The sequence below is a fragment of the Pagrus pagrus genome (genome assembly GCF_965226575.1).
Source record: "Pagrus pagrus genome assembly, chromosome: 1".
Classification (NCBI taxonomy): domain Eukaryota; kingdom Metazoa; phylum Chordata; class Actinopteri; order Spariformes; family Sparidae; genus Pagrus; species Pagrus pagrus.
In genome coordinates this window covers 35,451,616-35,472,026 of record NC_140185.1, presented here as the reverse complement: position 1 = coordinate 35,472,026, position 20,411 = coordinate 35,451,616, and the positions used below count along the sequence as shown (strand labels likewise).

The window sequence follows — 20,411 nt, the reverse complement described above, 5'->3', positions numbered from 1 at the left end:
CCAGTGACATCAGTGAGGTTTGAAGAAGAAGAAAAAGTGTGAGCTCAGACTGCAGAGGAGGAAGAAGAGGGCCGAAAGGTCCTGCCCCGGGTTACCAAGCTTCTGACTGTGTGTTTTAGCTCCGGAACGTTCTGGAACCGAACCGTCCGGACTGTGCGTAAAGTTTTCTTCCGCGGAGCGCAGAGAGAAGGAGGATGTCAGCTTCAGACGACACAGACGGGCTCCGGCCGAGATATGGCTGTAAGTTCAGACTTTTCTGTGCTCACCTTGAGGTGCCAGGGTTTCCCCTCACTGCTCAGAGGCAGCGGCAGCTCCGGACCGCAGCTCCGGCTCAGATCCTGCTCCTGCTCCTGCAGACGCCCCCAAACTTCAGAAAAAGTCTGGTTTATTTGTAGAAAGCGCTCCCAGCCTGGTGTGGGTTTTATTTGTGACAGCATGCTCACAGCTTAATTATGACTTCCGCGTTTTATAATAATGCAGCGCAGAGTGGAGAGGGAGGAGGCCTGCTCACAGTTTACACAACTTTTTATACTTTTGCATTCATGTTAGTTCATCCTGTCCATATGGAAACTTCTGAAACGTGTTAGAACAGGACAGAACATGGGAAGTGTTTTATGTTTGACTTCTTAGACATGACATTACCCAAGAACCACCGCCCATGATGTTTTTAAAATGAGGTCCTGAAGTATTTAAGATCAGAGTTTGAAGTTGATGTCTCATTCTTTCATGTGGATTTGCACAACACAACTTTATTCTCTTTAATCCATCAAACAGAGGAACAGAAGTAGTTTACTTTGCTGACATATTTTACTGAAAGGAGCAGAAACTGGTGCTTCAGACTCGGAGGACATCCCTCCACTGTTCATGGCCTTGTGGTCTCAGTTTTTGTTGAGATCAGGCTTTACCTGTTGATGAAGTGGCCTGTGATCAACTCTCCCACCTCAGATCTGACAGGAGCCTGAAGTGGGGCCTCTTTGTATTACGCGCCCTCCGGTCCCCCATCCCCCCTCTCTCCATAATTTGGGAAAAAAACCCTCTTTGGGGGGAAACGTTGCTCTGCAGGCAGAATCACGGCTCCAGTCTCCCTCCGCTCTCGTGGGAATCGCCCTGTTAACTCCCCTGCATTGTTTTTTGTTTGCAGTGTATGAACAAGCATGCCGTTAACAGACAAAGGCATGCCCACATCATACAGCCCTGAGCCATAATGAGCTCATGTGTTAACGGGCCGCACAGATGACTCATAAATGAGGCTGTTTCCTTTGTAAAACACCTCAGTGTATGGATGTTTGGAGAGGCCGGGGAGCGGGATGGAAACTTTTCCCTGCTTGTGCAACCGGGAGGAAGTTAATAAACAGCTGGATGTAAAGAATAATGCAACATTCATCAGTTAATCTCTCTGCTCTTTGGTTGTAAACTCAGCAGGAGATCCAGACTCTGTTTGTGCTGCTGATTTAAAAAAGTCTCATTCTGTGTCTGTGTTTTGGGCTCCAGCGGTCCTGGATGGCGTCGAGCGGCTCACAGCGGAGGAGATGGATGAGCGGCGGCAGCAGAACATGGCCTACGAGTACCTGTGTCACCTGGAGGAGGCCAAAAGGTAAGAGCTGGAAGACGACTCACCTGTGAGCTGACCGAACCTCTGCAGGCCTCGAAAGAGCCTGAAGAGACGGCAGCTCTGATTCACGTCTCAAGAGTCTCTCGCACTGTGGAGCTCAGCGTTTACTCACTGAACGTTCAGGTGCTGCAACAATTTCAGTATCAATTCAGCTGAAGATTATTTTCTTTGGTCATCAAAATGTTAGAAAACTGCATAATAACTTCCTAAAAACCAAAGAGAAGTCTTCACATAGCTTCCTTTCTAAAGATCATCAGTTTTACTGCCAGAAGAGAAAGAAAAGAAGGAAATATTCAAGAACTGAAGAGTTTTTTTTTTTAAATATTTGTCATCAGAATCGTTGCTGATTAATGTCCTGTGGCTCAGCTGACCGATTCATCGACTGATCGCTCATCTCAAGCTGTCGTACAGGTTTTTTAAAAGATGGTAACAGAAATCTGTCAGAAACTGGAATCAACGTTCGGAAAATCTCCAGTTCATTGTGGCTGTTTAATCCCCACATGGATTATTATACTCTAGAGCTGCAATGATTCATCGGTTGGTTGATCAAAATGAATCACCATCTGTTTTGATAATCGATTCGTCGTTTGAAAAAAAACACTTGCTGGTTGAAGCTTCTTAAATGTGAAGATTTGCTGCATTTCTTGAAGAGTAAATGAAGAGTTTTTGGGTTTTAGACTGTCGGTTGGACAAAAGGCAGATCGATCAATGAAGAAATTAATCAGTTGCAGCCCTCCTCCTCTGAAGTCCCCTCGGGTCGGGCTTGTTGTCAAACCTCAAGTCTTTTTATGGTATCAACTGTGACAGAGAATCAAAACTGTCAAGAACTGAAACTCAGAACGTTTGGCCAGATTCATCTCAGCTTTCCTGTCCCGCACATCTGCAGCATTTATCATCCGACAGCTTTGGCTTATTTTGTAAATGGACTGAAGGTTGTTTTTAGAATAATATTCACTCGCTCAGACTCAGGTATTTGTGCTGGTGGAAACATTTTAAAATGACGCCCACACAGCTGCACTGTGTGACATTTTACAAAACTCAGGATCTGCTGTGTAAAACGAAGTGAAAGATAAATGTGAAGCTAAAAAATAAATGATTTCCTGAAAGGTTTAAGAGATTTTTTGAGATGAGATATTTTTGGCCTGGACAAGACGACATAATATCAACATTCTCGTGATGTTTAACGACATTTGTGATGATTGTAATTAGATTTTCTGAGTTCATTCATAGAAGAAAATAATTCTACAAGATGACTTTATATTTAGATAGTTTCTTCAAACTTCTAACTTCTGCAATCTATAAGTATATGAAGAAGTAGTGGAGGTCTGTTAGTGCACACTCACTCACACACACACACACGCACACACACACACACACGCACACACACACACACACACACACACACACACACACACGTGCGTGTATCTATGTGTGTTTGCTTGTGAGCTTGCTTTGAGTGGCTCTGGAGGCGACCCCTCGCAGATTCAAAAAGAGGAAGGATTGTGCGAGACAGGAAGTGACTCAGTCCCTGTTGATTTGAGTATCTCCCACTGTTGCCACAGAAACCCACAGTTGTCATAGCAACAGGTTCCGGTGTTGCGAGGTTGCGCGCTCTGATTAAAGAAAGAAAAAAAAAGGCTGGGTGGTTGTATGACTGCGGCCGGTGCGCGCGTTTGTCGTCCTCCATCTTTCACCTGCGCTGTGTTTTTTTTCTGTGATGTTCAGGAAATTCCTGGAAGGATTCGCGTCCGGCCCGATTATCCTCCGCCGGACACTTCTGCTCCAGTTGTTGCTCTCGTTTGTTTTCCAAAATGAAGTTCAGAGAATGTTCCTGAACTTTTTGTGCGTGCTGTGTGTGTAAATCTTGTGTAACCACCAAAATAAGAACCAAAAAGTTAAGTTTTTCCAGACGACAAACTGATTTCAGACAAACTCTGCCCGTCTTGCTGCTGCAGCCTGCTCAGTCTTCTGCTGCTGTTTGTGTCTCACAGACAAAACGACCTCGTGAAGATTCATATAAAACCTCCAGTTGGGGTTCTTCATGTACGTGACTTGGCTTCTTCTTTGTAAACCCGCCACATCACTGGTGTCACGTAGTGTTCAGGGTTTCCCCCAAGACATTTGCATGTGAGATAGAGTTTGTGTTTGCAGCTTTCGATGAGCTCGACGACCAAAAATGGTCTTTAACTGGTCCCAGTTTGACAGGACACGTTGAAAAGTTTCGTCTCTGTGTGAAATTACTATTGTTACAATAACTGGCAAGCTGATGGCTATTGAGTTAGCTCCTATTAGCTCATAAGTGGTGTGTACATGAGACAGAAGATGAGCCAGTGTTCCTTCTAGGGATGCATGATGTTGGATTTCTGCTGTTATTCGATATATATCGTATTTTTCAGACCATTAAACGTATATATGCACATATTTCTTCTATCTGAATGCGGAGAACATTAAATATCTCCTGTAGCGGTCTTAACATATTGATGGCTGATGCAATGCTTTTCAAAACACAACACAACACAAGACTACACTACAGCATCACTACTTTGTCCAGCATCATAACCAGCATCATGTCTGCCCGTCACAGCCGCAGATATTAAAGGGGCAGTTCACCCAAAATTGAAAATCCAGTCATCATCACCTCCCTCCATGCTGATTGAAAGTCAGGTGAAGTTTTCGTAGTCCACAAAACATTTCTGGAGCTTCAAAGCAAAACTGCATTCTCCATGCAGCTCATCCGACGTAATAAGTCTCCAGTAGCCCTGAGATCCCAAATGGACTTGGAAAGATCTTATTTACACACTGAACCTGTAGTCGAGCTCGTTCAACCACGTCAGATGGGGTGCACACTTTTGGCTCGGCAGCTAAAGTGGAGATTTTGGCTCAAATAAAAAAAATAAAAGGGTGAAAATGACTTATTTTCAAATCAGTTTCGGATCTCAGAGATTTGGATCACGCCGATGCGCTGTATAGAGCCATTTTCTAAATGTTTTACATTTTAGCCCACAAATACTTCAGTTGTTTAGGAGAAAGCTGCAACACTGTTGTGCTGTGAAGCTCAAGATATGTTTTGTCGACCATGAAACGTGAGGAGATTTTTTTTTTTTTTTGGGTGAACTGTTCTTTTAAATGAAATATCGGCATCCTTAAAATCTTCTTTAGAAAAGAGAAAAGGCTGCTGCTTCATTATGTTCTCAGTTCGACCATGTCAGGTGTTTGAACTCCTGCGGGTCTTCGTCTCTTCTTCAGATGCCGATATGAGTAAATGCTAAATCCCTGTAATTGATCCAGGATTTGTTTCCATGGCAGCTCATGGATCTGTGATGAAAACACACTCGATTAGTCACCAAAGGTGTCGCTGCAGAGATCCACCGGTGCATTGAACTGTAAAATATTATCAGGATCTACGACAGGTGATCTTGTTAAATATTTGCTTGTGCCGCTGCTGCACCTCCACACTGTGAGCCTCCTGATTGGCTGATGAGCTCCCATCTTGTCTCAGGTGTGTGTGTGTTGTTCCTCCATCAGGCAGAGCTTCAGGTAGACCGAGCTCCATGTGGGGAACACCTGAGCCTGCAGGGAACGCTGGGAGAGTGTTTTCGATGCAGCGTGGTATGATGGGAATGTCTCCGACAGGTGCACAGCAGGGTGTGAGAGCCTACCTGAGGGCCTCGCTCGGATGGCTGCAGGAATGCATTGTCACTGTTATAACACCTCTGCTGTCAGATGTGTGTCTGAGCGTAGAAGGACTGTCATTGCCTCACTGGACTCACTCTCTCTCGGTGAAAGAGATGCAAACTATGTGTTATCACTCTTATTTTCATGTCCAATGCAGAGAAAGAGTCTGAAGCGACCTGCTGTGCACGTTATCACACCACATTTGAATGCTCGGTCACCTGTTCGTCTATATTGGCTCTTCAGATAGTAGCTTGTGCTCGATGTCACTGGTGAAGCTCGACTGCAGAGCTACAACTCTCACTATTTTCTTTATCCATTAATCTGCTCATTATCTTTTGGATTACAGGATAATTTGTTTAACCTGTTAATTTTTTAAATTGCTGGTTTTGTCCAAAAATTGAAAAAAGCAGCAAATTCTCACACTGTTGGGGCATTTTTAAATGACTTACCTGTCTTTTAGATGAGAAGAGAAATGTGTATCTTATAGATATCAGCATGAAACTTCTCCAGTTGAATACTGACATTAATAAAATCACTTTTTTGTATCACATGTTTTCTGAAATTGTATGTTTAAATATGCAAACGAGCCATTGGTGTATGTAAGTGCTGCCGAAGTGGAGATTTTTCCTTTCTCATTTTGAGAAAACTGCCTATAAAGATACGTCTTCCCCAACCCACAAAATTTCCTATTCAAACAAAAAAACGGTGAATAGGGTAAAAATGTGAGCGAGCAATTTCTAAGATGTGTAGAATTTTAAACATTCAAAAAATGAGCAAACATTATGAACAGAATGTGAAGAAACGACCGGGTTGACATTGTTTTAAAGACGTTTTATGTTGCAGAAGTGTTTCCTGAAGTTAGCATGCTAACCAGCTAGCCCCCGCCACCCTGTCCCCTAGTACCACTTTGTACCTGAAGAGGTGACCAGTTGAGCTGAGCCGTCTAATTAATATGTGCTCATTTGCGTAATTATTCTGAACAGAAATCTGAACTAACATAAAACCTGAATATTTGTTTTTTTTGGCATTTTCTTTCCACTGGTCTGAAAAAATGGTGTTTTCACTTGCAGCGTCGCTCCTTGACGACCTCCTCCTCTGTGTTCTCTCTGTGTGTACTCAGCTGTCTTTCTGTCTTCCTTTCACTCTCATGCTTCAGCCTCTCTGGGAATGCAGTTGGACGTGTTTTCAGTCTGATACTTTATTGATCGGCGCACATTCCCTCCACATCACATCAGTGTACAACAAAACCGTTTCAGGTGGTTTCACCGTAGATACGCTGATGATAAGCGACACACAGTGGCGTCTGAAGTCAGGCCGTCGTGACTGCTTCCGTCACACGTCGTCCACAGTCGTCTCTTGCTCGCTTCCTGTCACTGCTTCTCTGTGTGCAGCGAAGCGAAGCCGGTTGTAAATCACTTGCTCAGCAGATGTTTTCAGCAGCTGACGTAGTCGTTTTTGGGCGTAGCTGACAGATCTTGACTCTGCAGGTGAACCAGATTCTGCTGAGTGAAAGTGGAGGAGGAGCGTTTGATTTGTTTCTTGGGGGGAGGAGAGGAGAGATGACAGACTGATATTTCAGGTTGATATTGAACCGTTATATGTGATCAGGTACCCGTCAGCTCTCTGAACTGAACTGCCATCTTTTCTCTGAGATTTTGTAGTTTGATCCGACCGGCCGCAGAAGAACCTGCAGTTTTTCAAAAGCGCCTGAGGAAGAAAAAGGAAAATAAAGATGAATGATCATCGATCACCCCGTCGTCTGTTTAGAGTCACGTGTTGGTTGAACTTGCAGCACAGCTCTGTTCTGTGGAGGATGGGAACAGTTATGTTGGGCGTGCTCACTTTCAGTTTCGAATGCTGATCAGGTTCAAACGAGGGGTTTGTTTACAGCCTGTGTGATTGATTGAGCTCGTGTGTCTCGTGGCGCTGCCTTACTGGACCTACTGGTTCCAGTGATTGTTGTTGTGTTGTCAGGATCTCGGTAATAAACTGGTGCACGAGTTACATTGTTGTCGTAACTGGTTGGAAGGACGACCTCAACTTTAAAAATCTGACCCAAGTGGTTTTTCACTGAGCTGGGAAAAAAGCTTTCTCTTTCTTTGCTGCCTGGAATAATCAGCAGATGATATTTGATTAAAGGAACAGTTCACCCAACAATGCATTCTCTTACACACCTGAAGTAGCAGGGGACATGTTTTGAAATGTTAAAACAAACTCCCTCAGCCACCAGATCCAAAATAGATGAATGAAATGACCTCATTTACACCCCTGATGTGTGTCAAGCTCATCCACTTCAGACAGAGGGGCTCGCTAACACTTTGAGCTCAGCAGCTACATGAAGATTTTGGCTTAAAAAAGGGTGAAAATAATGTGTTTTCAAACCAGTATGGGATCTCTGGGCTTCTGGAGACACAGATTACGACCAGACGAGCTGTGTGGAGCCATTTATTTATTTTTTAATTACTTGTTTTTCACATTTTAAAACGAGTCTCCATCTACTTCAGTTGTTTAGCAGAACGCTGCAGTGCTGTTTTGCTGTGAAGCTCCAGAAATGTTTTGTGGACGACAAAACTTTACCTGACTTTCCACCAGCATGGGGGGAGATAATGACTGAATTTTCATTTTTGGGTAAACTTTTCCTTTAATTACCTCAGGTCAGTTGCATGAAGTCGGCCTGACGTCGATATGATTCAAACAATACATCATGTTAGTTTGTTTTTTGGTGTTTTCATACTTGTCTAAATTGTCTTTAGGTCGCCACAACATAAAAGCAGCATGACAACAACAACAAGTATTATAAATAGTTTAAGAAACAGTATAAAAAATACAAATAAAATACATATAATACATATAAATATTGACACACAAAGAAATTGAACAATTATAAACAAAACAAAGCTTTACAGTCATCCAAATATCAGCAGTAAAAATTGGTGCAGCCACTTTCTGATCTGCAACAACAGTAATTGTCCCGTAGAAACTGATCCCAGTGTAACTTCTGTGTGCGTTTGTTTTCTCCGTCCTGCCCACAGCAGTAATTCTGCAGCAGTTCTTGTTCAGACAGCACTGAACAGTGAGAGATAGCGTAATGACGGCTTCAGAGCGAGCGCTAAATGGTAAACCAACAGGATTTACTCCGGCACAAGTGTCAGCCTGCGTGATGTGAAGCAGAGCGCTCCGGTTTCCCTCCCGCCTCCTGCCACCTGAACGTCTCTTTGAATCCTGCTTGTTCACCACATCACTGCTGCTCACTGACGGTCCCGGTCTGTGCCGCTCATCATCATCATCCCTCCGTCACTGCGGTGAGAGAAAATACAGAGCAGTGTCGAGAGGGTGGTTCACATTCAGGTCTATTTACAGCACACACACACACACACACACACACACACACACACACACACACACACACACACACACACACACTGCGTTTAGAGCTAGATTGGTGTCTAATTAGTGTTTTGTGTAAATTTGTGAAATGACAGGGTTCCTTTTAAACGTGAAATGTCACGAAGGTTTTGAGGATTTTGAGGTATAAAATATGCACTTTTGAAAATGAATGGTCTCGAAAACGTTTTAAAACCAGATAACCAAATTACGCAGCGACTCTTTTTTAAACTTCATAGCAGCGAATCAAAACAGGGAATTGAATCGGGACCTTAAAAAATCAAAAAGGTGACGCCCTCAGTGCTGAGTCTGACAGCACAGTTCACCTGTCGGCCGGGCAGGTTTCCTCCTCACTCTCGCTGACTGACATGCAATCCATTCAGATGAGGTCATAGTAACTGTGTGTTAAACAGTGAGTGTGTGTATGTGTATGTGTTTGTGTTTGTTTGTGTGAGAGCCCGGTCCGACAGCAAAGTTCTGTCCCCCCAGACAAACAAATACGATTTGAGCGAAATGACAAACTCCACATTTGTAAATCAGTTTTATCTCTTTGTGACACTGAAGCATGATCAGCATCCTCAAGTGAGATTGTTGTTGTTGCACAAGTGTCAGAGGCATTTTTTTATTGGGTGACATCACTGACAGCGAGGCCACGTGTTTCAGGGTGGAAGACATTTGGAGTTGCTCGATTCATGGGGTTAAACTTTTATTTATTTATTTTCCTACTTGCCTTATATGGATTAGATCACCCCAAAATGAAAATCCTATCTTTGTCTCCTCGCCCCCCTCATGCGTTTCTCCTAAGCAACTGAAGTAGCTGGAGACTCGTTTTAAAAGATAAAAAACAACCCAAAAAAATGTATAAGTCTATCTAGTTCTCCAGAAGCCCCAAGATCCCAAACTGATTTGAAAGGATGTTATGTGCACTCTTCTTTAAGATGAAATCCTCACTTTAGCTGCCGAGCTAAAAGTGTTAGCCTGTCTGAAGTGGGTGGACGAGCTCAACCACGTGTCGAACGTGTAAATAGCATCCCTGTGTTCGGCTGTTTTTTATGTTTTAAAATAGAAAACACAAATAGATGAATGAAATGACCCGATGTGTGTCAAGCTCATCCACTTCAGACAGAGGGGCTCGCTAACACTTGAGCTACAGTGAAGATTTCGGCTTAAAAAAGGGTGAAAATAATGTGTTTTCAAACCAATTTGGGCTTCTGGAGACACAGATTACGACCAGACGAGCTGTTTGGAGCCATTTTTATATGTATATATATTTTTATTTTCAGTTGTTTTTCACATTTTAAAACAAGTCTTCAGCTACTTCAGTTGTTTAGGAGAACGCTGTTTTGCTGTGAAGCTCCAGAAATGTTTTGTGGACTACAGAGTTTCCATCAGCACGGAGGGGAGGAGACGATCACTGGATCTTCTATGGGGTTGAATACCGGGAACTGAGATTCAACCATTCGGCAGGAATTCTCTGCAAAATCTGGTTTTCTTGAAGAAATACCTGCAGGACCACAGGAGTATGGAGGGATTGCGGGGAAGTAATAAATATAAAATTAAGCTGAAATAGCTGAGTACAGAACAGAGAAGTGTGCACAGTTGTTGAATTTTTTCAAACATGAGTTTAAAGATGTACAAAGTCATCATGAGCAAACGTATTGAAGGGTTGAGACGGACTGTAACGCTGAGAGTCAGACAAACTTATCACCATTTATGAAGTTGTGACATGATCACCAAAGTTTCAACACACCGTGCCACTGCTTACGCCAACATTTTTTTTTTAAAGTGTGGGAGCTCTCTGGATTGTGCAGCGTCTCTGTATTTTAATCTTCCCTCAGGAGCAGCTGTTTGTTTAAAAAAGAGCGAGATAATCCATCACAGCAAACAGAGAGATAATCTCTGTTTTATCTCTGATCCGCCATACAGAGCCGAGTGTTGTCACATCAGTGTGTTAGATCACACTCCTCCGTCTCCTGTCTGTTTTCTGACGCTCGCTGTAATAATGATAATCTCCAAGAAAAACATCCATCACTTTGAAAACGTACCTGTCGCGTCCATGACTGTGTTTTTGTGCACGGTTTCTTAGCTGGTTGTGAAATAAATAAACTTTAAGAGATTACTCACTCGCAGAATTGCAAAATGAGGGAATGAATCGTTGAAGTTGAATCACAGCAGTTTTCAGAGGGTGATAAAACTCTTACACCTTTACAGGAGCTCAGTCTTCACTGAGAGTCCTGCCCAGTTCCTCCCCCAGCTTTGGCCTTTTGCCTGTAATTTCCTGTTTTCAAACAGTTTCCAAACACTCTTGTGTATAGCCCGCTGCTGCAATGAATATTATGTAATGTCAGACCCCGGCATTGTGTTACTCTGCGGAGAACAATGGCACAAGAGTGATGTGTTCGAACCTTTTCATGGTGATACGATCTGTCCTGAGGGGACTGAGCCTGAGACTGTACGGACCCACCAGCCCCAGTAAACAACTTTAAAGTTTGTCCAGTTCAGGAAACCTCCTGCGTTTACTTTGGTTTTGTTTTGTTTGATTTTCTTCAGAACTGAACTGATGAGTAGTTATTTTCATAGTCAGTTAATCTGGTGATTATTTTGTCTATTACTCAATCAGTTGTTTGGTGTTTTTCCAAAGCTCAAATCTTCTTGTTCGGTCCGAGATATTCAGTTTACTGTCACAGAGACAGAAAATGTTCACATTTAAGAAGCTGGAATCCGAAAGTTTAGATGCTTTTTCCTTAAAAAAGAGATCAATCGATTATACAAATAGTTGTCGATTAATTAAATAGTTTACAACTTATGACAACTTATCATATCAAGTCGACGTGTTGATGTTGGTATATTTGCATACTAATGTTTAGCATGCTAACAGAGTTAGCTCAGTTACATAGAGCACAACAGGAACTTGGTTGTTAGTTATCAGATCATGAAGTATCACAGTACGTTTCCAGGATGCTTCCCAGTCATTGTCCATGTAAGCTGCTGTGTAAAACATTGCGTTCTGAGGTAGGCCGTCGCGTTGCACGCTCCTTTTTTGCATAAAGTGGAGGTCTAGGCTACATTACACAAATTAGGGACTTCTGGTGCGACTTTCCGCCTCGGGAAACTCCAGAAAAACTATTTATACGAACTGTTGTCTAATTAAAATGAAGTTTCAGGAAATACAATTCTGAGGCTTATTTCTCGCCAAAAGCAGGAAGAAAGTCAGAAGTTTGACCAGTTGGTGGTGTTAGATGAAACATCGTAAGGATTATTCCGCAGTGACCGTGAACTTTAACTACATTTAATGACAACTCGCGCAGTGTTGGTCAAGATCGTTCTCGACCAAAGTGTTTGACAGCAGACAGATGTCGTCCTCCTCAGAGCCACGGTGCCAGAATGAATATAAAGAGGAGTAAAGGTCTGATTCTGGCCCATAAACACTCACTAACAGTAAAACTGTAATCTTGTGGACTGCCTGTTTAAGTCAACATCACTCGAGGTCCACGTCTCCACTCTGAACGCTGTGTTTTGGGCTGCTGTGTAAATGTTACCTGCTGAGAGCCGAGGGGGAGATTAGGAAACCGGCCTGAGTCACAGGCGGGCAGTCAGCAGCGGGGAATGTGGGAATGAAAGGGGAATGAAAGAGAGAGGGATCAGTGCTCCATGAAGGCCCTGCAGGAGCGCCGCCCCACCCCTCCTCCGCTGCCTCTCACCTGGCCGTCTGTGAAACCTGACTCTGCTAGTTACTCCTCTGGTTTGGACGCTCGTCACAGTCGGGGAACGGTCTGTGAATCCTGCATGCTGATGAAACCTCTCAGTCGTGAGCTGACACAGCAGTTTCATCTGATTGACTGTCACCCCCTCCCCCCACCTCCACCTCCACCACCACCACCTGATCACCTCAGGCCTGCATGGTTTTCTGTTAGTGTGTCAGCCCTCAGCTGGTATTTGCACTCAGATTACCTGGACTGTGGACAGTGATGTGTCTGAGGCCGCAGGTCAGATGTGATGGATGGTTGTTCTCAGAAGGAGGAGCAGCTCCACTGTGGGTCAAAGGTCCTGTTCAATTAATCGCCAAGTATTTTGAGAGTCTATTAATCATTTTGAGAAATGTTGGAAGTCTACGTTCTGATTCCAGCTTCTTAAATGTGAATGTTTTCTGGTTTCTTTCCTCCTGTGTGACAGTAAACTGAGTGTCTTTGGGTGTAACGAGACATTTGAGGACGACGTCTTGTGTTTTGGAAAAAACTTATCAACTTATCAACAACAAAAGCAGCGATGGGATGTAACTAAGTACATTGACTCAAGTGCTCGAGTATTTCCACTTTCTACTACTGTTTACTTCCACTGCACTACATTATACTTTTACTCCACTACATTTATTCAGTAACTTTGGTAAATAGTTAATTTGCAGATTGCACGCTGCATCAGAGCCAAAGCATTTTTAAATTTAGTAAAAACAAAAACTATTCTGATAATCAGAATATCTGATCGATTATTGGTTGTGAATATCTGTATAATTTACTTTTACTTGTGCTTTTGATACTTAAGTACATTTAATATCAGATACTTTAAGACTTTTACTCAAATGTTAACCGTATGGGTGACTTTCACTTTTACTAAAGTCGTATTTTAACACTTTCTTTACTCAAGCATGACTTTTGGGGACTTTTTACAACACTGCTTAAAAGTGACGGAAACACGATGGTGTTTGTGTGTTTGTGTGCGTCTTGTCATCATCTCACAACCCCTCAGATTCATCTTGTCAGCCCATACGGTCTGTAAGACTGACTGACTTGTTGTTGAATGACTTTCTTCCGGTCCTCTGAGTGATAGTCAGCTTATAGTTTCAGCTTTAACTCGGTGATGCAGATGTTCAGTATACGGATCAGATGCGAGTTAATGTTGTAGTTTTTCTCACACTACGTTACACAAAGAGCTCAGTGTCACGAGCGGTGAAGTTAGCTGTGGTACTCGGGCCCGGCCTGGTTGAAAAGAGAAAACACTCTCACACACCGAGCTTGGATTTCACACAGTGACACAGTGTCAGTCCAGCTGCTCTCAGGTTGTTTGAGTGCGGAGAGGACGAGGTCAGTTGGTGCACAGATTCCAGTGTTGCAGCAAAGCATGTAATGGACAACTTGGCACTCACTCATCTTTTTTTTGTGTGTGTGTGTGTGTGTGTGTGTGTGTTTCCCTCTTGTCATTTTTCTCCTTGTTTTCTTCCCATCCTGTCCTCTGTGCAGCAGGACAGTCCATGAAACACCTGCTTCCCACTGAGGCTGTGATTTATTGATTCCCATGATTTAAGATCGTCTTCACCACACAGACACTTTTCTTAAAAGCAAGTTTTTAATCAGACAACAGGATCCAGAACAGGGAGCGAGGTGTGCGTTTCTATACCTTGACATTGTGCTGATGGTGGAGCGTCCACATGTTATCTGCCTCTCCAGCTGTTCTGTAAACACACTGCACTTCCCCCTCTTTCCTTTTCAGACACAGATGTATTTATAATGCCAGGGACAGCTCAGAACAGGACATTGTTGAAAGTCGAAGGCTAATTGTTTCTGCTGAAGGCGTGTTTGTCGTCACTGAACCACAGTCCATCACACTTCAGACCCTCTGTGGTCTAAAATTAGCATAACGTTTGTCCTTGTAAGGCCTGTTTCGTGTGTTTCTGGACAGACTTGCATTATTGAGAACATTACAGCAGGGGTTTTCCTCGGCTTAACTGAAGGCTTGAGTCGCGGTTGTGAGGCTGTTTTACCTGACAGTTCACCAAGAACTGATCTCTGACAGAAAGGCAGTGAAATAAGGGCAAACGTCGATGAGACCAACCAGCATTAACTTGATGTGACTCATATCACAATCACAATATCTGTCAAAACAATGGCAATGTCATATTTTTTTTGGCGTGTCATTCAGCCCTCGTTCAGGTCTACAGAAACTCTACTGTCGTGAGAAAAGCAGTTGGTGATTGGTATCTTTTGCTGGAGGTTTTTATTGTGAAACAACAGGAAGTGTTTGGTGAACAGCAGCACTCTGTCTCTGACGTGTTGTTTTAAAGGACAGCTGTTATGCTATTTTGTTTTGGGAAAGTTAAAAAGCTCAATGTCAACGGGAGCTCCTCTCTCCCACAGAAAACACTGCTCCTGAAACGCCTCGTCATAGTCCCGCCTCTAATTCTGTGACTTCTTGACGTCAGCATGTCACAGATTTGCAATCATTTATGCTTATATTTACAATAGGAGTGAAACTAACTGAAGGCTGAAAACAGGACAGAGACACAGTGAATAGTTCTGGCTCAGGCGTGCGTGAGCTGAACCAATCGGAGCAGACTGCATATTCAGGGGGAGGGGCCTTAAAGGGACAGAGCTGCAGCCCTGGACAGTATGAGAAACCTGATGTGTTTTAAAGCACGTAAACATATTCTAGTGGAAACCCAAAATAAAATAATGACCTGAAAATGAGCAGAATATTTCTCCTTTAAGGTCTTTAAATCTCAAACACTTCAGTAATAACTGTTAATTAAAGCTTTTATGTGTTTCTCTGTAAACTCATCGAACCAGTCAGCGCAGTTCACGGGACTTTGTGCAGCCGGATGTCCTTTATCCTGCGACCTTTTTGTTTTCAATGCCGTAATTCACTGTTTGTGAAGTGCCTCCATCTGGTTTCTGTGAACTTCTCAGATGGAACAATCAAGAGAACAGAATGAAATCAAACTGCGTGTTGACGCCCGAATAAACTGCTCGACTGAGCAGAAATCTGGGTGTGTAATCCCAATTATGCACTTAATGTGGTGAGGGACATCTGACTAACATGCTGACATGACAGTTTCCGCATTCAGGACGTTTCTTCCAGTTAGCATGGCTTTAATCATTTTCATCTCAGAACACATGTTGACTAAAATCTGGCTGCAACACTTATGTAACCGTCCCTTTAACGTTTTCATGACAGACACATATCATGGACACAACAGCAAGCGGCACACTAGACACAAACGATCATTGTTTCTTTACAGCCCTGACCCAGCTTTTCTAAACAATGCGGCAATGAAAGCATTTAGGCCGCTCCCAGAGAGGGACGAGATAACAACACCGCTGAGAATTACAATAACGAGGCTTGTGGTCAGGTAGGATAAGCCTGATATTATTGCCCAGAAGTTATTAAACATCAACTTCAGTGGAAGCGCTGTGCCTGGGAAAGAGGAAGTGTGTAACTGAAGTCCAAAGTTTCTTCATCGTCACGCACTGAACGTTATTAACAGACCCCCTGCAGAGAAACAATCTCTGCCATCCTCTCGGTAAAGCCGGAGAAGCTGCAGCGGCCGAGGCGTCGTGAAGAGGATGTACCTCGAGAGCGGCCGGAGACGGTCCTGCCCGGCGAGGTGTCTGTGTCTTCCTGGACAGACACTGGTCAGTAGCAGAGCTCTTCCTATGAGACTGACCTCTGAACTCAGCACTGACTGCAGCTTCCTGTCCACACACAGGATCTCAGGAGGGAGGAGATAACGATCCTCTGTGTTTCCATGTTTTCCTGTGCTGCAGTGCTGCTCGCTTTCTGACAGTAAAATGTTTGACAGAAATCTCCAGCTGGAGTCTAAATGTGTGTCCCGTTAGTTTAGTCTGCAGAGTGCTAACAAACGCTATTGTATCCCGAAGTACGACCATATTATATCAAACTCTGAACAACTATTACTGTTTCAAGTTAGTCAAAGTGGTTTCTGACCAGATGAATAGTCAACACTTCCTTACATTTATCCTTCATTCACACCTTATCAGCATTATGGGATGAATGGGGAAAACGCCCATTGTTACAACTTGGGAACACGTTATTCAAAGAATGTTACACCCATTAGCATCGTTTGCTAATCGGATTAGCTGCATTTCTTTGTTACATATCTGTAGCAGCTCATCAACAAATTCAAGCAGATATTAACCAGCTGTGTGAGATAAACAGTCCCCTTATTATTGGCTTCATTGATTCTATTACAATTAATATTTCATTTTGTAAACATGGAGCCACGCAGCCTGCAGGCGATGTTGGCTTTGCCGCCATTTTGGCAACAATTTGAGGGCATTTCTTTTATTTTTAATTTCAGTAGGCCGCAGTCAACTTTTTTTCCAGTTGTTCGGCGTTTCGGACCAGATTTTATAAATGGAAAATCACTTTTAAGTTCTTATTATGTGTAAAATGTATTGTTTATGACAAGCTAACTACCTAACTACTTAATACTAGCTGCGGAAACTAAAATAAAAATGTAAAGTTTGAGGTTTATTTAAAGAAAAATGCACAAATACTAACAGTGTATGCCTATAGCTCCTTTTTAATTGGCTAGATAATATTAGATTAATTAATATTAATATTTGGATGTTTGCAGCCGTTTTGCCTCTGCCTGTAGCTCTTCTGTGAAGTTGGGGATGTCCTAGTCGTTAGAAATTTTCGATATCTCCAAATTGCAATCACAACTTGCGGGGTGATGTGAACTTTTGTTCCACTTGGCTGCACTTTATGTTGATTTGTTTGGTATGCCGTGAATGTAGCATTAGCCTTCAGATAGCTTGTCTCGGAGGCTGTGCTTGCACCTTCATATCTCTCCTCTGACGTGTTATTTGTTTAGCTTGAGTAACTAAAAAATTCCAGACAATGCTTTCATATTTGTGGCAATTTGTAGACATGTCTGTTGGTGTCATAATCACAACTTGACATTTATTTTGGCTGTTCTCTTCTGTTGTTGGAATTCAGCGTTTGACATTTTAACATCTCCTTCATAGCTGATGTTCCTCACTGGTTAAGTGGAGGGTGTGTCTGTGTTTGTGCTGCCCTGGAAAGGGTGTGTAGCCCTGATAAAGGAGCCATTAGTTAGCAGTCTTTATGGAGCCTTTCACTGCTCCAGTGTGGAGTGAAAGGAGGGGCTTGTTCCTGCCTGGCAGGCCCAGGCCTCGGGCCATGGGTCGGCCACCTCCGCCTCAATAGCGGGCCTGTCTGGAGACCCCCATGTCACGACTTCCTGGGAGGGGAGTTGTTTCAGCTGGTTGTGAGTTGGCCTGTGCACTGCAAAGTGTGGGTTGTGAGTGTATTTTGTGTGAGAATGAAATGTCTGCACAAGAATTTAAGAAGTTAGAAAAAATCCCTGAAAGTGAAGCTCAATCAAGAGGAGGACCTGGGTGTAGTGTTAAGATTAGTTTGGATTTAATTGAATACAGTGAGTGAAGGTCTTCACAGCTCTTATAATACGTGTGTGTGTGTGTGTGTGTGTGTGTGTGTGTGTGTGTGTGTGTGTGTGTGTGTGTGTGTGTGTGTGTGTGTGTGTGTGTGTGTGTGTGTGTGTGTGTGTGTGTGTGTGTGTGTGTGTGTGTGTGTAGGGGGGGTCTCTGTGGGAGGAAAGGAATCTTTTAATCTCACTCAGGATACAGTTAACCTTGTTGTTGCCTGACAAAGACCTTAGTTAGAGAAGAGTGGGAGTGTTTTCTTAGCAGATGAAAAGAGAGAGAGGCTGTGTTTGACCTCCCTCCCTCGGCCCTCACGCTGTGAAATTCCTCACAGGCAACGATAAACTCAAGGTTTTTTCATAATCAGAGCTGATATTTGGAGGCCTTTAATAAAAGCGGGGCGGACACCACCGTCCACCGCTGGGAAAAGATACTGTGAAGCTATTAATTTACAGGAAAAGTGGAGCGTAGGCAGCCGTACAGTTAACAGTTGATTCAGGCGCAGAGCATCAGGCATCATTAGGTTAAAAGATGTTTTTGATGTTTCTCCAGTAATGAAATGGAAGAAAAGGACCACGTGTGATGTAAGTAAAGCTGAAGAAGGAAGAAAGGAAGTTTGAGTAGATTTCCTGAACTTTTCCTTCGAAGCCAGCTGTCTAAATCTGTGAGTCTCAGTAAATGTAACTGAATTACTCGTACTTGAGTAAAAGTAAAGATGGCATGTTAAAATATTACTTTGGTAAAAGTGAAAGGCACCAACATGAATAGTAAAAGTATCTGATATTAAATGTAATTAAATTTAAAAAGTAATTTTCTGACAATAAATGTACTTAAGTATCAAAAGTACAAGTAAAAGGAAATTATAAGTATATTTTTATATATTTTTATTTTACGAGTCAGGTTTTTTTATTACCTCATTGCCAATAAAATGAATTTCAAAGTCACTACTTTGGCTCTGATGCAGCATTTAATCTGCAAGTAACAAGAGCAAAATCCACCATAGAAAAGATTTTCACACCCAAAGTAGCAGAAAATGGACCAGAATGCAGCTCTGAAGACCGGACGAGCCTTAGACACAACATCTTCACTAACAAACTGTTGAACTATGTATCTACAGTACGTTCATATGCTCATACACAACCTGTGACTGAGAGTTTTACGTTTGTGGCTCTGAAATCTTTCTATGAAATCAGTTACTGAAGTGGAAATAAGTGAGGCAGATTGGATCAATGAGGGCTCGCTGAAGGAGAAAGTCTGCGGCTCCTCCTGATAAATGAACTCTCAACAGATCGATATCTAACCGAGTGAAAGGAGATACAAGGGTTGATTTGCTTCCTGCCGTGAATAAGTTAAACTGGACCGGGCTTCGTCCGTAGATACTGGACGGTGATGACATGAGGTGGTGGAATCCAGTCCACCAGGCCCGTCCCGGTCTGAGAGCTCAGCATGTCTCCTCTGTGGCCCAGAGCTGACACGGGCATGTTGCAGGAATGTGACTCCATGTTATGACCTAAAAGAAATGAAATGTCACACACGAGGAATGCTGGGAACCTGGTGTTCAGGAGGAGAGGTTACCACAAGCCACGCCGCTGTAGGTGTTGCTGCAGAGCGCTCAGCCTCAGACAGACGAGTTCTGTTGGTGCAGAATGATTCACAAGATGGTGCTGTGTCAGGAAACATGAGGGCGAGCGGTACCGTACCGCACCAACACGCAATCCATACGTCACATGTGAGGTTGAACCCAAAAGATGAGAACTGATCCTCCCTGAAGGCTCCTTATACACTATAATACATATAAATGTTCTAATATTACTGATGCTTTTCTGGTCACAGCTTCATCAAAGTGAAGAGCTGCTGGCTTTCTTCCATTTTGCATACATTTTGAATCCTTTGAGGTCTAACTGCTATGATTTCAGACATCCTCTCCAAGTCTGTGGTCATAGTGTGTGTGTGTGTGTGTGTGTGTGTGTGTGTCATCTTGGCAAAATGTGATCCTGGAAACACTTTTTGTGGCGGGAACTAACACAGAAGCAGTTTTAAGTACTTTGCCAGGCTTTTACGCGTCTGTCCTCCTGTCGAGATGTTGATGAAGGGTAAATCTAGGTGCTGTATCGTCGGCAACTGGACGTGTTTCAGTTTCTTGAAGACGTTTCACCTCTCATCCGAGAGTTGGCAGGCTTTTAAACTCTGTGTGGGAGCGTCCTTACAGAGTCGAGAGACTTTTGTCAGCGCGATAGCAGTGCGATGCAAGATGCAGTCACGAAACTTTCCAGGTGTGTAGTTGAGATCAGAATGAAGGTGGTTGTGGTCTCATGTAAATGTGTTGTAGTCACTACTGAATAGTCATAATGAAGATTGTTGATGGGTGTTGTGGCCGGTGTGATCTCCTCAAAGGATGGTCTGTAGTCATGATTATGTTTTCAAAAGTGTATAATCACCTGAAACACCTGAGCCCTTTGTATATGGATGAAGCAGGTCCACCATGTTGCACCGCCATGTCTCTACAGTAGCCCACAACAGACAAACTAAGTACTGACTCT

General features: G+C 43.1%; 1 protein-coding gene across 1 annotated transcript in view; it reads left to right on the top strand.

Annotated features, from left to right (window-relative positions):
• The window catches only part of iqgap1 (IQ motif containing GTPase activating protein 1), a 45,373-nt gene continuing 24,962 nt past the window's right edge, over positions 1–20,411 (top strand). The window contains exons 1-2 of the mRNA XM_084359696.1: positions 1–240; positions 1,492–1,594. Coding sequence (XP_084215822.1) covers positions 195–240; positions 1,492–1,594 — 149 coding nt within the window. The 5' untranslated portion in view covers positions 1–194. The remainder of the gene's footprint in view (positions 241–1,491; positions 1,595–20,411) is intronic.